Source organism: Pelodiscus sinensis, chromosome 12 (assembly GCF_049634645.1).
Source record: "Pelodiscus sinensis isolate JC-2024 chromosome 12, ASM4963464v1, whole genome shotgun sequence".
NCBI lineage: Eukaryota > Metazoa > Chordata > Testudines > Trionychidae > Pelodiscus > Pelodiscus sinensis.
The window spans coordinates 46448882-46467620 of record NC_134722.1 but is presented as its reverse complement, the minus strand read 5'-3'; the positions used below and the strand labels follow the sequence as shown (position 1 = coordinate 46467620).

The following is an 18739-nucleotide window of genomic DNA, read 5'->3' as shown; positions in this document are numbered from 1 at the left end:
TGAGCATAGACAGTGAAATCAGTATATGTGTTGATAGTCACAGTTAGGGTTCTCAGGTGTCCAGTTTTGAACTGGACAGTCCCTTATCTGAGATTTCTGTTCAGGAAACAGATTGAGAAAATATAAATATCTGGTATTTTCTAAATAAGATGTAATGTAGATTGTGATGTAATGTCAGGTGTGTTTTGTTGAAACCATCTGGCAACCCTAGTCACAGTCCACTAAGTTACTGAAAGGGGAAAAAAAATCTCCCACTTGAAGCTGGTACTAGCACCTTTTTAAAAATATTTGTATTTATAGGGATTGCATGACCCCAAAAAGTTGCCACAGGTGTCCATGAAGGTACAAACACTGAGATAAAATAGATGTCCATGTTCTTCCCCCAGTCCCTTCTAAACATGCTTTGCCCCCTTTGTTTAGAGGGATAAAAATGAAAAGGTTTTTTTTTCCCCCACTTAATTCTCCCAAGACAACATCATTCTGTTTCTCACCCCAGTTTCTTTTGGTTCTGATTAGCTCTTGGATCATTGTATCAAACAGCACCAGTGCAGGAAGGAGGAACAACAGATACTGCCTCATGTCCTCCTCCTGTTTTACAGCAGGTTCCCTTCTCTGAGCAGGGCTAGACTCATCTTGAGGTTGAAGGTGCAGAGTAAATGGAAGAAGAGGAGGAAAAGTGCAAGTATGGGAGTCAAAGGGCCTGGAGAGAAAATGGCTTTTGTGCCAATGTAGGAGAACTGCTTAGAGGCCAGGATAGAGAACCAAAGAGGACGACAGGCTGCTTTTGTGGATTGGTGTTAGGGGGTTGGGATATGATTGGCACATGATACATGGGCTGCCCATTAGGGCTTCTGGGAAGCTGCATGTGAGTTTCATTTTGGGGCGGGAGGAAGGGAGGAGGAGGAGGATTCTCAGTGCCTACAACACTTGATTTTTTTTTATTATTATTTTTTTTTTTTTTTTTTTTTTTTTTTTTTGAGGAAAGGGTGGTACTGTATGGACTTCACCAGCTAGCCTCATACTCCTGAATTTATGTTCTGGGAAGAAAAATAGGATATTGGGAGGAAGGAAGGTTGGGAGAGTGCAGACTAATGAGGGGGGAGGCTGGTTACATCAATGAAAGGTGTAAATTGGTTTCCTTTTATAGGAAAGGAATAATGCACTAACACTTTTTAAAATGTAGGTATTTAAAGGGTGGGGTTGAATGTGCATGGGGCCAGACCAGTATTTCTCAATAGGGCTGCTACAGTAAAAGCAAATGGGGTTCCATGTTTGCATACTAATTCTAAATGATACCTTATTACAAAATTAATATTATGCAGATGCACTGCTTGGGAGGAAGAGGGGAGCTGGAGGTGTTCCTGGCAACTACAGTTTCCAGCAGGCCCTGAGGCATGGTGGGGACAGTGAATAGGATATTCCATGCAAGTCTGGAACAGAGCACTAGACTTTCTCTCTCTAGATCCCTGGGCTCTTGGAGGAGTGGGAGTGTGAGAGTCTCTGGGTGGGGTGTGGGTGTCTGGCACAAGAGGGCCCTGCAGCTGGACTCTGGGGGACCAAAGGAGGCAGGGAAATAGAGATGGAGTTGTCGGGGGGGTATCTAACTCTCCATACTGGGGAAATTTGCAGACCTACTTGCTGATGGGTTTTTACAATTTCCAAAACAAATGAAACTGATGTAATGATGTAGTTTTGACAATTTGAAGATTTGTGCACACAAACATGACTCTTGCAAATTTTTGTATTGAGCAGTGGTGCAATGTTCCCCAGAGTAATGTTATAAGATTGAAAAAACCTGAGTCTTCAGTTTTACCTATTTTGAGGTACCACAGTTTTTTGTTGTCTAGGTGGCATATTAGTATGAGTCTTGAATTCACAGACTATTCTACTGGAATCTTCAAATAGGGTGCATTGATTTCAAATCACCATTAATCTGCTTTAAATCAGCAAATAGAAATCCGGGACTCCCTGTTCCAGCAACATCCGGACCACGAAAGTTGCTGGATCAGAGCCCTGGTGCCCAGGAGCGAGAGCCCCATCCCCGGGAAGGCCGGGCTGGGCAACAGTGGGGCAGCTGGCAAGCCCTGAACCCGTATTCAGTTTCAGTAAAATATTCTTTTTAGCTCTTATTCAAGCTGGCTTCAAAAGTATGACCCTTATTTAAATAGATTCCATCCCTGACCATCTCATCCTTACCACTACACAGTATCTTTGCAGCAGCTACAGCAATGTTTCATAAAAAGGACTTGTATTAAATGCTTTCAGATTACTCTCTTGATGCAAATTAGCAACTACAAATGAGAATGCCTAAGGAAGGATTGTCTTGTGGTCTGGGAGGTAGCCTCAGACTCTGCTCACCTAACAGAGCAGGGACTTGAACCCAGCCTACTTTGTGATTTTGAGCAAGATTTGGGCTGTTCTAGTGTCCCGTTGAGGCTCACCATCTTAGAGTGGCAGGGAAATGCCTCTAGTTTCCAGTTTTTTCAGAGTTCCACTCAAGCTGCAGAAGTTCATTATCATCTTGAGAGAATTACACTGAGAAGAGAGTCAAAGCTGGCAAGACCTAGTATTGGCCTGTGGAGTGCAAGAATGGGGAAACTTGAAGCAGTGCATGTCTCTTACCACGGTAATGCTAGACTTATAAAGTCCAAGTGGCTGAACTGTAGACAATGGCAGCTCACAACATGGGGAGTGGTAAGTAAAAACTCTTCAAGGTTGCAATGAGGCATGCTGCTGTAGCTTGCAGAATGTGGTAGTGGAGAGCTGTGGTGGTAAGCAATACTCAGACTTAAACAAAAAAAAACAACCTTCCAGACAAATAACTGAAGGTAGTGGTGAGGTAGAATAGACATAGAAAACTTTTCATAAACGTTGTAGTTCAGCAGTTTACCTGGAAATACTTATGTTTCCTCTTAAACATTTGGAAGTAAGCTGATGACCCAAACATCATTAGCCTTAAATGAACAGATTTGGTCCTCTATAGTCTGGCAGTTTCAGCACCTAATTGGTGCTGAACCAGAGAATTTGCTGAATCAGAGGAGGTCAGTATTGTCTAGCTGCATTACCGGTGCTTGTAAGAGGCTAGTAAGCAGTGGAAAACATTTAAGGGTAAGTTAGAGCTAAATATCACAGAACACAGAGACAGGACTGGTGGCTGTAAACAAATTTTATGGGATCGTGAGAAACTTGGCCATACCCATAAGTGGACATCTGGCTAGCTAAAATCATGCTGATCCACGAATGTTGCTGGGCCAGAGTGCCAGACTAGAGAGGTTCAACCTGTACCTTTTTAATTAAACATTGATTAAGCCCTAAGATTTAGCATCTATAAACAGAATGGTGGGGTGTTTTTTTGTGGTTTTGTTTTTGTTTTTTGGGTCCCAGAATTAGGATGTGCTCAGTCAGAATATCTCTTGTTTGCTACAGGAAGTGAATACACATCAAACTTAAATTATGCAGATCTTGGGGTAGAGAGTTTTTTTTTTGTTGTTGCTTGCACAGTGTCTTGCAAACGGAGTCAACAGAAGTGCTGTTGGAGAAAGAGTAGTCTGCTGTGCATGAAAAAGCAAGCTCACTAGCCATGGATATTTTCTTTTACAGAAGAATACTTCCCCTATTCCCATATTATGCCCATCTCTTGATTGTTACGTTAGATCTTAGTCTCTATAGACAATCTGTTAGCGACTTGTCTGGTCGTCTTTTGATCTAAATATATTGGATCATCCTGAGATCTTATTAAAATGGCGTAGATTTTTCACTTTTGCTTAACTCGTGTATTTACAATAGAAAATCCCATATTCTTGAAGCTTTCCTGTGACACTAGCCTGCTAGGTTAAACCATAATCCTTATTTCTGCAAAAAAAATGACAGATAATGGAATGATGGCAAATCAGTGGATGGTCTTGGACTTACAGCAACAGAACTTTATCAAGGGTTGTATATCATGTAACTGTACTACATATTGATTTAGGCAGAATGGGGTCCTTTTCTCCAAAAAGACTTGAGCTTTCCCCCTCCTCCTTAAACTGTCTCATTCAGGGCTCATGTTTCAGCTGTCCAGATCCCAGACTAGATCTTCCTAGGAGTGTCTTTCCCCACCTCCCCCCTAGCAAAAATGCATATTCTGTTTTTGAGATCAGTCTGTCTTAATCTTGAAGTAAGTTATTCACTGTATCTGACATGAGTATTGACAGAGGAAAACAGTCTGGAAAACTTGTTTCCTTATCAAGACTTCTTTTTCTATGTATTTAATGGAAATCAAATAATGTAGCTGAATTTCAATACATAGTACATAAACTTTTGAGTAACTACTAACATCTGTCTTGGGTTTATGGTCCAGCGTGAGTCTTTTAAAGAGATGTGCTAAGTATAGCTGCTTCTGCTTTGGGTTTATAGGTTCTAGAGGTCTCGAGTGCTTCTCAAGTCACTTGACTTTTGTGAGCCTAAAAAATAATCCAACAATAGGGTAGGCAAATTGTTATAAAATAACTGCAAAATCTTATTTACTTCTCCAATGCCACTCTTATTGACTGTCTTGAAATACATGATTCTATTCACTAATGAGAAACTAAATAGGGTGGATTGGCCAGCCTCAGGAATGCTCTCTGGCTTATCACCTAACTCTTTTCTCTACTCAGGAATGTTTCTCAGGAATTGTCAGAGACCATCCTCACTATGGTAGCCAATTGCAGTAATGTCATGAACAAAGCTAGACAGCCACCACCTGGAGTCATGCCAAAGGGACGCCCACCAAGTGCTAGCAGCTTGGATGCCATCTCTCCTGTACAGGTATTTAAACAACATGCTGCAGTTTCTGAACAGGTGATAATCTGCCATATGCTGCATAAACTGAACTCTGGTAACAGAATTAAATGGGTCAGTTGGCTCCCTTTAATTTCCTTATACATGCATGTCTGCATAACTTGCTTGTGTTTTTAACTAGAAAATAGCGTGTAATGGGTTTAGTTCAGAGCTAACTTTCACTTCTGGAGTGTTTGTAACAAGCTTAGAATGGGAGCAGTAAAAAGGGAAATACAAATTTGGCTTAGTTAAAAATATAGCGAAGGTTTCTTTAAAGTGGTAAAGAATTTACTTAGACTTTTGAGGTTTAAGCACTGCCTTTGAACCTGATGTGTCTTGTTTGTAGCTTCACGGGCCAAGCAACAGTGCTAGAGCATAAGGACTTGTTATAACTGGGGCTCTTCAGCTCTCAACTGAACTGCTCTTTTAAAAACAAGGTACATTTAAGTTACTCCCCGCTGCTCACCACCCCTTGCTCCTTTGGAAGCAACACATTCCAGGCAGATTTTTGCTTCTAGCAACTACATTCAATGGCACATGGAAACTTTAAGAAATGAACTTTTTTCCTATTAATTACTGGCACTTCAAATATTTCGGTAGAATTCAAAGGCATCAATATTTTGCAGGCAAAAGTAAAGCAGATTCCCTGCTCTTAGTAGTAGGAAAAGTATCCTTAGATAAACCTATTAAATATCCTGTGAACACACTATAAACTGTTACTGTGAGCAATTAGAGCAGCAGGATGTTTTAGATAACTAGTCTGTAGCCTGGCTGTCTTTTTGGTAGATTGTGCTGCTCCAGAACGCTCACCTCCTAGAGTTAGCCTCTGTAATGTATTATAATTGCTAATATTTGGGACCTCTGAAGGCCTATGCAAAAGATTGTGTTCCAGGTCTCAAAATTGGACACAGTGGGATCCCTTGTACAATGAGATCTATAAATAGCATTGATCATTAAATTTCTGGAGCCAGTAACTGGTTTAATATGATGTAAAACTGAAAGACATAAGTTGCTGTGGTATCAGATATATAAATATTACTTTTAACCATTTTTTGGGGTTGCATTACATATTTTATTTCTAATACTAAGATCTTGACTCTCTGGATATCCTTTAATAAATTTGGTTTTTAGATCTATAGGATTGTAGCAGACTTGGGTTAAATATTAAAATAATGTGATAAATGTATATTTTGTAGATAAATGGGATCTTGTTGGGGTGACCTGTATGATATCATAGGCTAAAGTTTCAGCTACCTGTCAAATAGTCCTTGAGTATTGGAGCAATGTCTATAAATTACTGCCAAGAGAAGTGGTACATTTATATGGCTGCTTATAATCTGTATTTCTTTATTCAGATTGACCCACTTGCTGGGATGGCATCTCTTAGTTTAGGTGGTCCAACTGTTCCACATACTCAGAGTATGCAAGGCTTCCCTCCAAATTTGGGTTCAGCTTTTAGTACACCTCAATCACCAGCAAAAGCATTTCCTCCCCTTTCCACCCAAAATCAGACAACAGCTTTCAGTGGGATTGGCGGACTCTCTTCACAACTTCCAGGTACTACTTGTTTGCTTTTTGAGGTAACAGGAATTTTTAGAATTGCTATAGTTGTCTTGGTCAGAGGCATGGGACAAGAATAGCAGTCTGCTTATTTGCTAGGATTGAATTAAAATTGCATAGAATTTGCCCCCACTTTTTTACACAAAGCATACTTAGCATTGCATAGCAAATCAATGCAATGTACTACAGGAAAGGGGATTTTCCCATTTAAAAACAGTTATTGGTATGCAATTCTGACCTGCTTGGAACATTTTGCATATTTAAGACATCTGACGAATATTAAAGTGCTCCCATTTGAATAAAGGATGAAATTTTGATTGGGAGCAGTCTGAGCCTTTTGATGGACTTGCTTGCAGTAGTGTAAAATGGGCTAAATTGCATGTGAAATTGGATAATATGGAGATAGTTGTGACCACCTTGTCAGATTGGTGGGAATAAGCATTTTTCTTACTGCATGCAAGTAGCTGAGTACAAATGATATGACTGATACCTTGTTTGGCCCCAGTAGGTGGTCTTACTACGGGTAGCCTAACTGGTATAGGGACTGGGGCCCTGGGCCTCCCTGCAGTGAACAACGATCCCTTCGTGCAAAGGAAACTGAGTACATCTGGACTGAACCAACCTACATTCCAGCAGAGTAAGATGAAACCTTGTAAGTGGTAGTGTTGTCTGTGACTGAAGTGTGACTGGTGGTCTGTAGTTAACCTGCATTTCCTCCAGGGCAGGCTTGTGGCCAGTAGATGGCAGGCCTCAGAAATGTGGCTTTAGTTGCAGCATGAAGCTGGCTACTTTAAAACCGCTAGTACTAGAAGCTTGCCAAGTAGTTCTAAGACTAGAAAGAAGCAGTTTTTGTAACAAAGTAAATTACTCAATGAAATGTTAGACAGCTGCATGAACGGTGTTGCTCTGCTTCTTTATGCTGCTATACATTGAATAAAAGTGTGCACTTTTTAAAGGGGTTTTATTTGTGTGATAGCTATAGGTATGTATTGTAGAAATTCTGTAGAGGAAAGTAATGAACCATAGGTACTTTGAGTGGGATATTACCAACTCAAGGATTTTAAGAAAGGAAAGAAGTGGTGAATTAGGATGCTAAAACTGAGGGGGGAAGCTGATTTAGGCTAACTGGTTTCTGAGCCTGGAATATTTGGTCTCCCCAATTCAGTCAAGTGTCTGTCATCTGGCTTTAACTGGCAGAGCTGAATCATTTGACTCTGTATAGTCAAATTGCACATTGTTTGCTTTGGTTGCTGTTGAAGATGTGCAGCCAGAGAGTGGACTTACTGACACAATGAGGTCTGGAAGGTTTACTGTCTGGTAGCTTGTCCCAAAACTGAATTATGACAAGCTAAACAGTGAGTGTACAACTGCAAGTTGATTTGAACCTCTTTGTGGTGTTTGGACTAAGCATTCAATGACTTGGCTTGAAGTGCACTGGTTGACCTGAAAGTGCTTGTGTGAAAGATTGTCTGCATGTTAGTGTTGTGTAGCATGCTTTCTTTGTATTTCCTTGCACATGGGGTTAGGCATTGGTTTAACACACTTTAGGGGTGAAATATATTCTGGGAGCACTGGTTAAGATTTGTTTTGTTTTGCCCACAGTGATCAATTTGAAACACACTTATTCAGTTAACAGACCCATGATTTTAGATAAAATTACTAGTGCATATTAAATGAACAAACCCACTTAAACCTTACATTTCAGCCCCCTGAAGATAATTAAATAAGTTGTAATTATATTTAATCAGATATCTGAAAATTAATTGAAAAGGGCAAAACAATTGTCATTTGTTAATCAGCTCAACTGTTACTCTTTGCTATCCATTTTCCCAACAGCTGACTTATCTCAGGTGTGGCCAGAGGCAAATCAGCACTTTAGTAAAGAAATAGATGATGAGGCAAATAGCTACTTTCAACGCATTTATAACCATCCACCCCACCCCACCATGTCTGTGGATGAGGTGAGTTTCCTTCTGTAATCATCACTTGTCCAGAGACTTTTCTTATGGTTGAAAGTAATTCTTAATGGCTTTGTTAATAAACAAAAACAGGGGCAAATAGCAACATTGCTTTTTGTTTGGTTGCAGTTTGAGGAAGTAAACTGAGCACTCATTTTCAGGAGCCTGTCTCTGCTGTAAACCATTTTTGTTCATACACAAGTTCAACTGTTGAAGTGCAGTTTTAAGTTCCAGCTGTTGAAAATGTTAAATTGGATGGACCTAATCAGGTGGAATCAAAGCACAAGTATTCAACATTGCCAAATCTTAAAGGGACCCCATCAACTTAAACCATATTTTATCTGAAAAGAATAAGACATGTAATTAATTACTATAAATGACAGGTGAAAAATGGTCTTTCAGTTTATATACTGACAGTACTTTGTAGTGTGTTTCCTTTCTTCTGGCACTAGTCAATTTCCCCTTCACACACTTGCACAACAGGGAGAGGAAAATACTTAATCAGAAAATACTTAATTTCCTTTTTTAAAGAGACACTAATTTTGAGGCTAAGTTCAATTTGCTTTTTGAAATAGACTATTTCAAGTAAACGATGTCCCTCTAAATATATCTGCCCACTTATGGAATATTGAAAAGCACTGTTTATCTCTACTTCATACATTTTCATTATGAAACTGTACAGGAGCCGTACAAAGTGATATTAGAAAAGTGTTTTTTGAAGATAGCTGCAAATAAATCTGACAAATTTATAAATGTAAATATTTACATCTGATAAAGGAGAAATTAAATTTAGCAATATTTTAGAAGATGTAATCTACAACATAGTCTTGAAACCTCTGAGCAATTGTTTCACAGACCAAATGCTGTAAAAATCTGTTGCTGAATTTCCAATTACTTGATGAGTATTGAAGGGGGAAAAATTAAAATAAAAGTAGTTACCCTGCTACAATGACATACAAGAGATTTGCTTTAATTCAGAAGCAAGCATGTCAGAAGTATAGATCTGACAAACAATGTCTGAGGACTTGAAGAGAAATGTTTAACTGTCCACTTGTCCTGAGTAAAGTAAAGGATTTTGCTAATTTTTCCTTTTTCCAAGGCCATAGATTTGAAGAAAACTACCTTTTTAGAAGCGGTTTTCCTGCATACAAAAGTACTGCTTAGGACAGTCTGACATTTTATTTGCATGGGTAGGGACACAATTATGGTTCTTGATGAGGTGCACAATTGGTATGTTAAGTACTTGTGCACACATTCCTTATTTGTGCTCAAACACTCATTTTGTGAAGCCTTGAATATTACTTTCCATAATTAAGAGATTCCTTGGGAAAATAGTTTTAAAACACAAGTATGTCAATTAAAATGACAATCGTGATTCTGTTTTGATCAAAACTTAATCAGTCTTACAAGTAAATATCTGTATAACCATCAGTCCTACAAACTCAATTTTGGAATGAAATTCAAATGAGATGAGACACGTGTCCCAATGATTCTGCAATCAGAATGTACTCTGAGCCAAATAAAATTGAGCTTTTTTTTTCAGTTAGCTGCGCTAATGAGAGGTCTTTCATAAAATAAGACCAAAAGCAAACTTGAGCTGGGATACATAGAGAGCAGATCTGAATGAGGAAGTTGTTTTTTACAGTCTCTTTTCTGACCATAATTTTTTAAAGTACTGACAATTGCAATTAATACTTTTGGGCTGATACTATGTACACAAATTTAGACAAGTTTGAATATGTACGGCTGGGATGAAGTCATCTGATCTGTAAATGTAGCAGTGCAATCAGATTGACAACTACAGTGAAAGCTTTGTTATCTGGCACTGATGGAGAATGGGAGTTGTTGGTTAATTGAATGTGCCAGATTCTCAAGCTTATTGCTCTGCCCCTGCCCCCTGCCTGAAAGAAACCAACCCCCACCCCTTGGGAACATCTGGCAATTCTCTCTCCTTACCCCCCTCCTCCGAGCCACAGAGGTGTTCTAAGTGGCAAGCCAACTGCCCAGGAGCCCTCCAGCAGATCCAGCTCCTGGCAGCTCAAGTCAGGATGGGGGGGGGAAGGAGGCTTCTGCTGATGATATCCACCAGTGGTCAGAAGCCCTGCAATAGCCAGAGGCATCAAGCCATCCAGTTGGACAGGCGGGAGTCAGTTGCATGTGCTGAACACAGGGAGGAGGGGTATTGTGCCTGGGGCAATACCAGTTAACCAAGTTTTCCAATTAAAAGGGCTGGATAACAAAGCTTTCACTGTACTTAAAAGCTTTTGTTAAAAATATACCAATTAGAATCTGCATAATAGCCACACTAAAAGCTAGCGGTCAAGTCATCTCTTGACAAGACTTTAAAAAAAGAGTCTGAGGTTACATATAGAGACCCACCTTCACTTTGGCAGTATTGCACTGGGAATTTTTTCCCAGTGCAGTTTATATTAGTGACTAGTCACAGGGTGCTCTTGAACCCTCTGGTGTGAAAGGGCTGAGATGAAAGTCTCTTGGTAACAGTTTCTATTTCTTTGCAGGTGTTAGAAATGCTACAGAGGTTTAAGGACTCCAACATTAAGCGGGAACGAGAAGTGTTTAACTGTATGCTGAGGAACTTGTTTGAGGAATACCGTTTTTTCCCCCAGTACCCAGACAAAGAGCTGCATATAACAGCCTGCCTGTTTGGTGGGATAATAGAGAAAGGACTGGTTACTTACATGGCATTGGGCCTGGCCCTGCGCTATGTTCTTGAAGCCTTACGAAAGCCTTTTGCATCCAAAATGTACTATTTTGGTATTGCTGCACTAGATAGATTTAAAAATAGGTGAGTGATTTTTGTAATATTTCAAAAAAAATGCATGAGATGTTTTATAAAACGTATGCCTGCTCTAGTCATATACTTAGTAATAGCTATACGGGATTAATGGTATGTCAATACTGGCACATCTCACAACCTGATCATAATCCAATTCCAAGCTAACATACAAAACCCGCCTAAAGATAATCGGTTTAAAAAAAAAATCAAATGTTAGTCATAATACATAGTCAGCATGGGCTTGAGGCTACATTCAAACATCTCTCTAAAATTCAACTGAATATATTTTATGAAATCTAATTGTCACGTGTTCAGTCTCTAAAGTACAGATATACCTTTAACTCAAGACGTAATTGATAAACCCTGATCCACTGGTTAAGAATGTTCTACATAGGCACTCTTACTCAAAGTAACAAGTTGCTTCTTAAATATGAGACTGGTCAGACACTAACACAAATTTTGGTCCTTGCAATGAAAGTATTAAATCCTCTCAGATGAGCCATGTTGCAGAATGTTCTACTTCACTGGCTATCTGTAGGGTTAGAAGGAATACTCCTGTAGTAATATGAAAAAAACCTTCAAACTTTGCTATCTGCATATGTTTTAGCTAGCAGATACTTAATTTTTCCACCTGACAGAAAATGCTTGTGAAATATTGCCAGCGAGACAACAAGTTAGAGATTTTCTCAGATACATTGGGGCCAGGAGTGTAGACTGTTTGCAGATGGGGAAACTGAGCCAGGCCTTTTGGATAATTTAAGTATAATTGGATGTAAGAGAACTCTTCTTTCTTACATTTGATTTAAGGAAGTCTTCTTAAAGGTGCCAATTTAGCATCTTTAAATGTGTGCTCTGAATAAATGTTTTTCCCTGTACCCTTTAATTCTGTAATGCTTTATCCAACTTTTTGAATTTAAGATACATTTAAGATACAAACAGCTGTTTTTATATAGTTGAAAGCCTCGCTATAGCTATTAAGTTTCTGTTGCCTAGCAAACTAAAATGGTATTGTCAAGACTGACCTACCCAATATTTATTACTTTGATTCATTCTTGGTAAAATACACAGCATTACAAATTGGGTTTTAAAACTTTAATGACTGCCATCTAGCATTTGCAGATATACACAGAATAAAATGACTAAGCACAGGGAGAGATTTCATTCAGACGTAGGGGATAGTTCTAAACATTGAAGTAGAAGTATAATCATGGTGCCATTACTGCATACACAATTTGGCATCTAGTTAACTGTCTAGGTATTGAATATATGGCAATAGATGGGTCAGTTTGACTTACCCTTCCACTGCACTGCTGTTAACTGCTCTATTTTGCTACCAGCCCTCTTACCAAAATTTGCTTCTCAACTTTGCAGCTGTGCTACACAAGCAAATTTTGTATGTTAGGGAGCAACATAGGCCGTGACCCTTTGTATTGCTCTGTGGTATGTTCTTTATCAGGGCTCAATCTTTCTCTCTGACTAATGGACAGTTTTACTGTTGACAGATTGAAGGACTATCCCCAGTATTGTCAGCACTTGGCTTCTATTAGTCACTTTATACAGTTCCCTCATCACCTACAGGAGGTGAGTGTTTAAGAATGATAGAAAACGAATTCATGAATTTGAGAAACAATCTATTGAGTTGATTTCTATTATTAAAATTAGCCTAAACATTCATAAGTCTTGTATGACCATGCAAGTACATAAAATAACACAGACATTTTTAATGTTTTGTGTGAGCAAATTATAGACCTGAATATATGTATGTATGTTCTCCCTCCCCCCCCCCCCCCCCTTGGGCTTGGGGGAGTGGCAGTAGGGGTAAACCAGTGCCTTCCATTTTTCTGTAAGTTTATTTAGCTTGCTTGTGTTGAAATAAGTGCCTAACCTGTGTAGCCATATGGCCATCCATGGCATATTGCCATTTGCAAAGGCTTTAAAAAGTGCTGTCACCTTAATGTCCAGGGTCTGACCCTTGGTTTACATTCCTGTTGCATCCAAAATGTTGGCCTTCCCTATTGAATAAATGTGCCTCTGCTGTGGTTGATCAAATTATGTGCTCAGGTCTGCTAAAAGTAATCCAAACAAGGGACAGAACAATTAGGTCTGATCAAAAGTATGGGAGTGCACTGTAGTCCAAACAGTAAAAGCAATGTTGGAATCAATGATCCTTCTGTTGGGGGTGGGGAAGGGGCTTGTATAGATGCTTATCCTATGGCCACACACCCTTGAATGTGTAGTTGCAGCTTAGTAAAAGTGGCTGCCATGACATCGAGTAGACAATAACTCCTCTAGTCCACAAATGAAGCAAAATCTGAGCTGTCTTAACTAATTGTTTTACGTGTTGCAGCTGTAACTTTTTGACTAGATTGTAAATCTCTAGGTCAATGCACTACTCTAAAGAATTGTAGAATTACTTCTACAATGGTAGGCCATTGTAGAATTACTTCTGTGGGTGCAGAAATTTAAGACCTATTTGAATTGGCGTTTTCTTTGAGCCACAATTCAGGCTTCCTCCATCTTTATATTATTGCTGTAAGTTTCTGGGGAAGACTTTCTTACCCACTCTGCACTGTAGGGTGTGTGGTAACACAGTCCCTTCAACTTTCTCACTCCACAGGCCATCTGTGTGGCTGTCTGTGGACTTGGAATGGGGTTCTGCCTTCTGTCACTCAGCAGCCCCTCTAGCGTGGGGATGGCGTGCATGCCTCTGAAGGCCATACTAGTCAGTCTTTCTATAGCCTTGTAAACTGGGACTGGAAAGAGGCTTCTCTAGTAGAACTTACCAAGGAGTTCCTGTCCAGGTTTTTGCTTGCTCACTTGCTTTTTGTAAATGCATTCACAAAAGTTCTATATTCTAAAGATTGAGTTTAATATAAAATTTCCAGACTGAAGTTCTCTGAAGTTCAGTCTGGTGAATTATAGTTCAGAGGCATCTAGTATCAGGATTCAGTTTCATTGCTAGATGTGTGAATTTCAGAACATCTCTTGTCTGCCTACCTCTAGTACATTGAATATGGACAGCAATCAAGAGACCCTCCTGTGAAGATGCAGGGTTCAATCACCACCCCTGGAAGTATTGCACTTGCCCAGGCTCAGGCCCAGGCCCAGGTTCCAGCAAAAGCGCCACTTGCTGGCCAAGTCAGCACTATAGTAACCACCTCCACCACCACCACCGTGGCAAAAACCATTACAATCACTCGGCCAACTGGAGTCAGCTTCAAGAAGGATGTGCCGGTAAGCAGCCCTATCACTTCTCAGGGCTTTTATTGGGGGGTAAACCGAATTAGGAAATGGCTGATTCTCAGTGAATACCAGAGCCTTACCACTCAAGAGAAAATGTTTGTACTTTAGGTTATTGAGTTGTGATCCTCTTTGGATTTGTATCATAAAGCATTTAGCCTCTTGCAAGCATTGGTTGGTAGGAAATAACCTTTGTTGTCCTGCAGAGAACACTTTTGGCAATGAATTGTTAGCATTTTCTAGCCAAAAAGCAAAAATTTAGCTAAGGGTGGGATGGACGGATGGGAATTAACATGGTTTTCCTGTTGCAGGGTGCTTTTTTTTAAGGGGGAAACTATAGGGAATGAGGATTGGGTTGCATATCCACACTACATACATAACTTTTTCCACTCTTAGGTCATCTTTCTCGGAAGATTAGAAGTGTTAACTTTACTATTAAACTGATTAAAATCTTTGAACTATTGCCACTTAATACTGTCCCTCTTTGCACTATTTTTTTCTTAATTTGTCATTGTCTTCCTACAGCCTTCCATTAATACTACCAACATTGATACCTTACTAGTGGCAACTGATCAAACTGAGAGAATAGTGGAACCCCCAGAAAATGTTCAGGAAAAAATTGCTTTCATATTCAATAATCTGTCTCAATCAAATATGACCCAGAAGGTAAGTGTGGCAGAAAGTTATCTTGTTTCATTATTCCCTATTTCTAGCGGGAACTCATCTGTTCTAATGCCATGTGTGATGAAGGTGAACAGATATCTTGCAAAAACAAACCTTGTAAATCTTTAATTACAACTGTATTTTTTAAAAATACTAATTTCACTTCCCCTCTTCTCAGTCTGAGTTAATAGCCCTTCTTCTGCGGGAGAAGTTGTACATTCCTGCACCATTGTATTAAATATCTCCCTCCCCTACTTTAGTGAAGGACCTACATGAAATTTCATTGTTTGTTTTTTCTTTTAAAAATAGTTTCAGGTTCTACATCTGTTGAACAGTTGGTCTGTCACACAGTAACTCTTCTTTTAAACTGATGGCAACTTCAGGGACAGTTCTGGTACCTGAAACTATTACTGACTTAATATGGACTAATTTCAAGCCTGTCCTTCTAGAAGATATTCTTTGCGTGATATATTAAAACAGTTCTCCCAAAGATAAGAGTACAGGATGAAATAGCAGCATGAACATGGTCATTACAATGTTTCACCTCAAAATATGTGGGCTCCAATAATTTTTGGACAATTAACTGCTCTTGTTCAGTGGTGCGGTTTTATTCTCACAAAGCATTATCCTTTGTCTAAACTAAAGTTGTGTATGGTCACATTCTCTGCCCCTCTGGTTTCAGGTGAACACTTTCTGATGGGTACAGTTATAATAAACTTTTGTACTAGTCATATTGCTGTTTGGCCGATAATTTGTGATCTAGACAAGTGTTCACATAGCAGAATATGCAGCTACAGCTAGTACCTGTTTGGTAATCAGAGTCAAGGTTTGTATAGTTAGCTTAATTTCTGTCCTCTAACACTAGAACCTAGGTTGGACTTTAGTCTCATACTAAGAGTAGTATCCTCTTTTCTATAAATACACCTTCAGTTTCCAGAGTTGTCATTCAATAAAGTTGGTTTAATTTAATATTTACTGAATTGTAATGCAGTAAACATTCAGCATTCCACAAAAGATGGGGTGTCTGCATTCAAATGATTGAAATGGATTTAAGTTGATTTATTGGCTGTTGTAATCTGTCTGACCAAAACAGTTCTGGAATTGGAACAAACCCTAACATTGATCAGTACTGGTAAAGTCATTTTACCACTGTCTTCACTGTAATTTCTGTGGCTTTTTTTTGTTTTGTTTTTGTTTTGTTGTGTGATGGAGCCAGGTTGAGGAGCTGAAGGAAACAGTGAAAGAAGAATTCATGCCTTGGGTTTCACAGTATCTTGTGATGAAAAGAGTCAGTATTGAGCCAAATTTTCACAGCCTATATTCAAACTTCCTTGACACTCTTAAGAATCCAGAGTTTAACAAGATGGTTCTGAATGAAACCTACAGAAATATTAAGGTAACAAGTCACTTTTCTTCTGACGCTTGCAGTTTTCAATCATATAGGCATTGCACGCACCACTATCCAAATATAGCTCAGAGCTTCTAAATTAGCCATTATTTACCAAGTAGACTAACAGGGTTTATTTTCATAATTTGGGCAGGGAAAATGCCTTAAGTACTACTATTGGCCTGAAAACTATCTGTTATGAACATTGATGGGTAGGTTTGCTGTTTCTCTATCCAACTGTTTTGGCTGAGCAGTGTTCTGCAAGGCTTAGTTGAGAGGAACAGGTATTTATTATGAAGCTCTTTTGTCATGGTGGTGAGGGGAGGGCTTGTTTTCCTTAGCAGACTGCTCCCATAAGACAGAGTTCTTACCTACAGTGTAATATTGTTTCTATTGACTCTGCCTGTTAACTTGCAATTAATGTAAAGAAACCTTTGTAGGAGCACAGTTAACTTAAAAACTGCACTGGTGTCTGGAAAATTAGATAAGTAAAAACTTAGTGTAAGTGAATGATTAGAGGGGGAAATGTTTGCATTTGACAACTCTGTAAAGATAATTACTTGTTTGCAAACTGTACAGAATGGCCAGCTGAATCATTATACCTATACCAAGAATCAGAGTTGCATATATAGAGCCTTCTTGAATGAAGATCCAAGAAAGTTTTGACTAGACAGTGGATGTCTTACAGATGCCATTTATCAAAGAAAAGAAATTGTCCTGTTGAAGCTGACTAGTTCATTACACAGGATTTATTAAACAAAATACTCTACTGCAGTCATTTTAAATAAGATGTGCAATGATATGGTGAATTTAGCAGAGCTTCTAATAAAATGTATGAATGTGGGGGGATTTGTGGAATACCATGCATGTGTACAATGCCCTCCAAAATCATAGGGGAGGCAGTCCTTATTTGTACCAGTGAAAAGGTTTGGGTTTCACCACATCCCCTGGCAAGGAGTCTCACAGATTGACTATGTAAGAAACACTTCCTTTTGTGTTACATCTGCTACCTTTTAACTTGTGGTGACCAGATTTCATTTTAATTCTCTTCCAACTAGTGAAGTGCAGGCAGAGGAGTATGTTAAAACTGGGCTAGACTTAAAGAATTTTATTGAAATGGCAAGGAGAAAGTGAAAAACAGGAATCAGTTGGCACTATTTTTAAACCTATGGATGGAATTTCTCTCCACTGTAGGTTACGCTGTAGTGCAAAATAAATCCTTGGCACTGTTGTGAGCGCAACTGACCTTTTACCATTTGGTTGATGCTACAGTAAGCTAAGGAATAGAATTAGCAACAAATTCACTACATGTTTAAAAGGTCTTCAGAGACCAAAACTTTATTCACTGCTGACAATTTATATGCCATTATAGGAGGGGGAGGAGAGGCAGTTTTTTTTGTAGCTGTGTTTGGTCCTAGGATATGAGACATGGTGTTGAGGGAATACCTTTTTTTTTAATAGAATAGACATCTTTTGGTGAGACACACAAGCTTTTGAGGGCTTACAAATAGCTTCTTCAGGTCTGGGAAATGTCTCAGCTAAATACAAAGTGAAACAAATTGATTTGCACAAGAAGTTAACATACTTTTCAAGGGACCTTTGTATAGGCCACTTCACCTTAAATTGTCCCTTGATATGTGCATTAGCTACTTATCCTAAACAATCCTTTCCACCTTGTACTTAATGGTGGGCCTGGTTTACGCCATGCAGTTAGGTCCAGGTAAGCTGACTTGCATCCACCCAACTATGGAAGTATTTTAAACTTGGCTCTCACTAACGGAAGTGCCACTCTACACCGATTTAGTAACACCACTTCCTGAGTGGTATAAAGTCATGTCTGATGCAATTAGGTCTATGCAGTGTCAATTTAGATGCTGTGTTGCTTATGTTGACTGTTACTGGCCTCCAGGACCCTTCCTACCATGCCCCACACTGACAAGACAATTAATACAAGTGCTTCTTGTGAGGACATGCACCACTGACACAAGTAGCCAAGTGCATACGTACAAGTGATTTAACAGTAGTATCTGTATGCCAACATAAATTCGATCAACATACTTCTGTAGCATGGACGTGGCCCGAGTATTGTCCCAAGGCCTGAAGACTAACTTTTCATAAGCTTGAAAGCTTCTCTTCAACAAAAGTTGGCCTAATTAAAAAACAAAATTACTTCACCTACTCTCTTACTACATAAGGATTTCTAGCTGTTGTGTGGAATTTTGAATTGTTAATTTGCGAGCTGTGTAGGTGTGGTAGTCCTGGCATGGAGTTATACTTTTGTAGATCTTGTCAGCTTACTTTAAGTTCCTTGAAGGAGAAGACTTTATTGTAGTT

The 18739-nt window shown here is 39.2% G+C and overlaps 1 protein-coding gene and 2 non-coding genes across 16 annotated transcripts in view; all 3 read left to right on the top strand.

The window, feature by feature from the left end:
- CNOT1 (CCR4-NOT transcription complex subunit 1) overlaps positions 1–18739 on the top strand; it is a 96736-nt gene that overhangs the window by 41337 nt on the left and 36660 nt on the right. For 6 of the 14 annotated variants that reach the window (XM_075940505.1, XM_075940502.1, XM_075940500.1 and 3 more), the window contains 9 exons: positions 4638–4788; positions 6156–6357; positions 6866–7012; positions 8197–8321; positions 10838–11124; positions 12618–12696; positions 14119–14349; positions 14881–15021; positions 16235–16414. In XM_075940505.1, coding sequence (XP_075796620.1) covers positions 4638–4788; positions 6156–6357; positions 6866–7012; positions 8197–8321; positions 10838–11124; positions 12618–12696; positions 14119–14349; positions 14881–15021; positions 16235–16414 — 1543 coding nt within the window. The remainder of the gene's footprint in view (positions 1–4637; positions 4789–6155; positions 6358–6865; positions 7013–8196; positions 8322–10837; positions 11125–12617; positions 12697–14118; positions 14350–14880; positions 15022–16234; positions 16415–18739) is intronic. The other 8 variants (XM_075940498.1, XM_075940509.1, XM_075940503.1 and 5 more) reach the window with 5 other exon arrangements.
- LOC112546606 (small nucleolar RNA SNORA50) lies at positions 5110–5245 on the top strand. The gene has a single exon (XR_003090337.1). It is a non-coding gene; the product is annotated as a small nucleolar RNA SNORA50 (small nucleolar RNA).
- On the top strand, positions 17556–17694 carry LOC112546605 (small nucleolar RNA SNORA46). Its single transcript, XR_003090336.1, has one exon. It is a non-coding gene; the product is annotated as a small nucleolar RNA SNORA46 (small nucleolar RNA).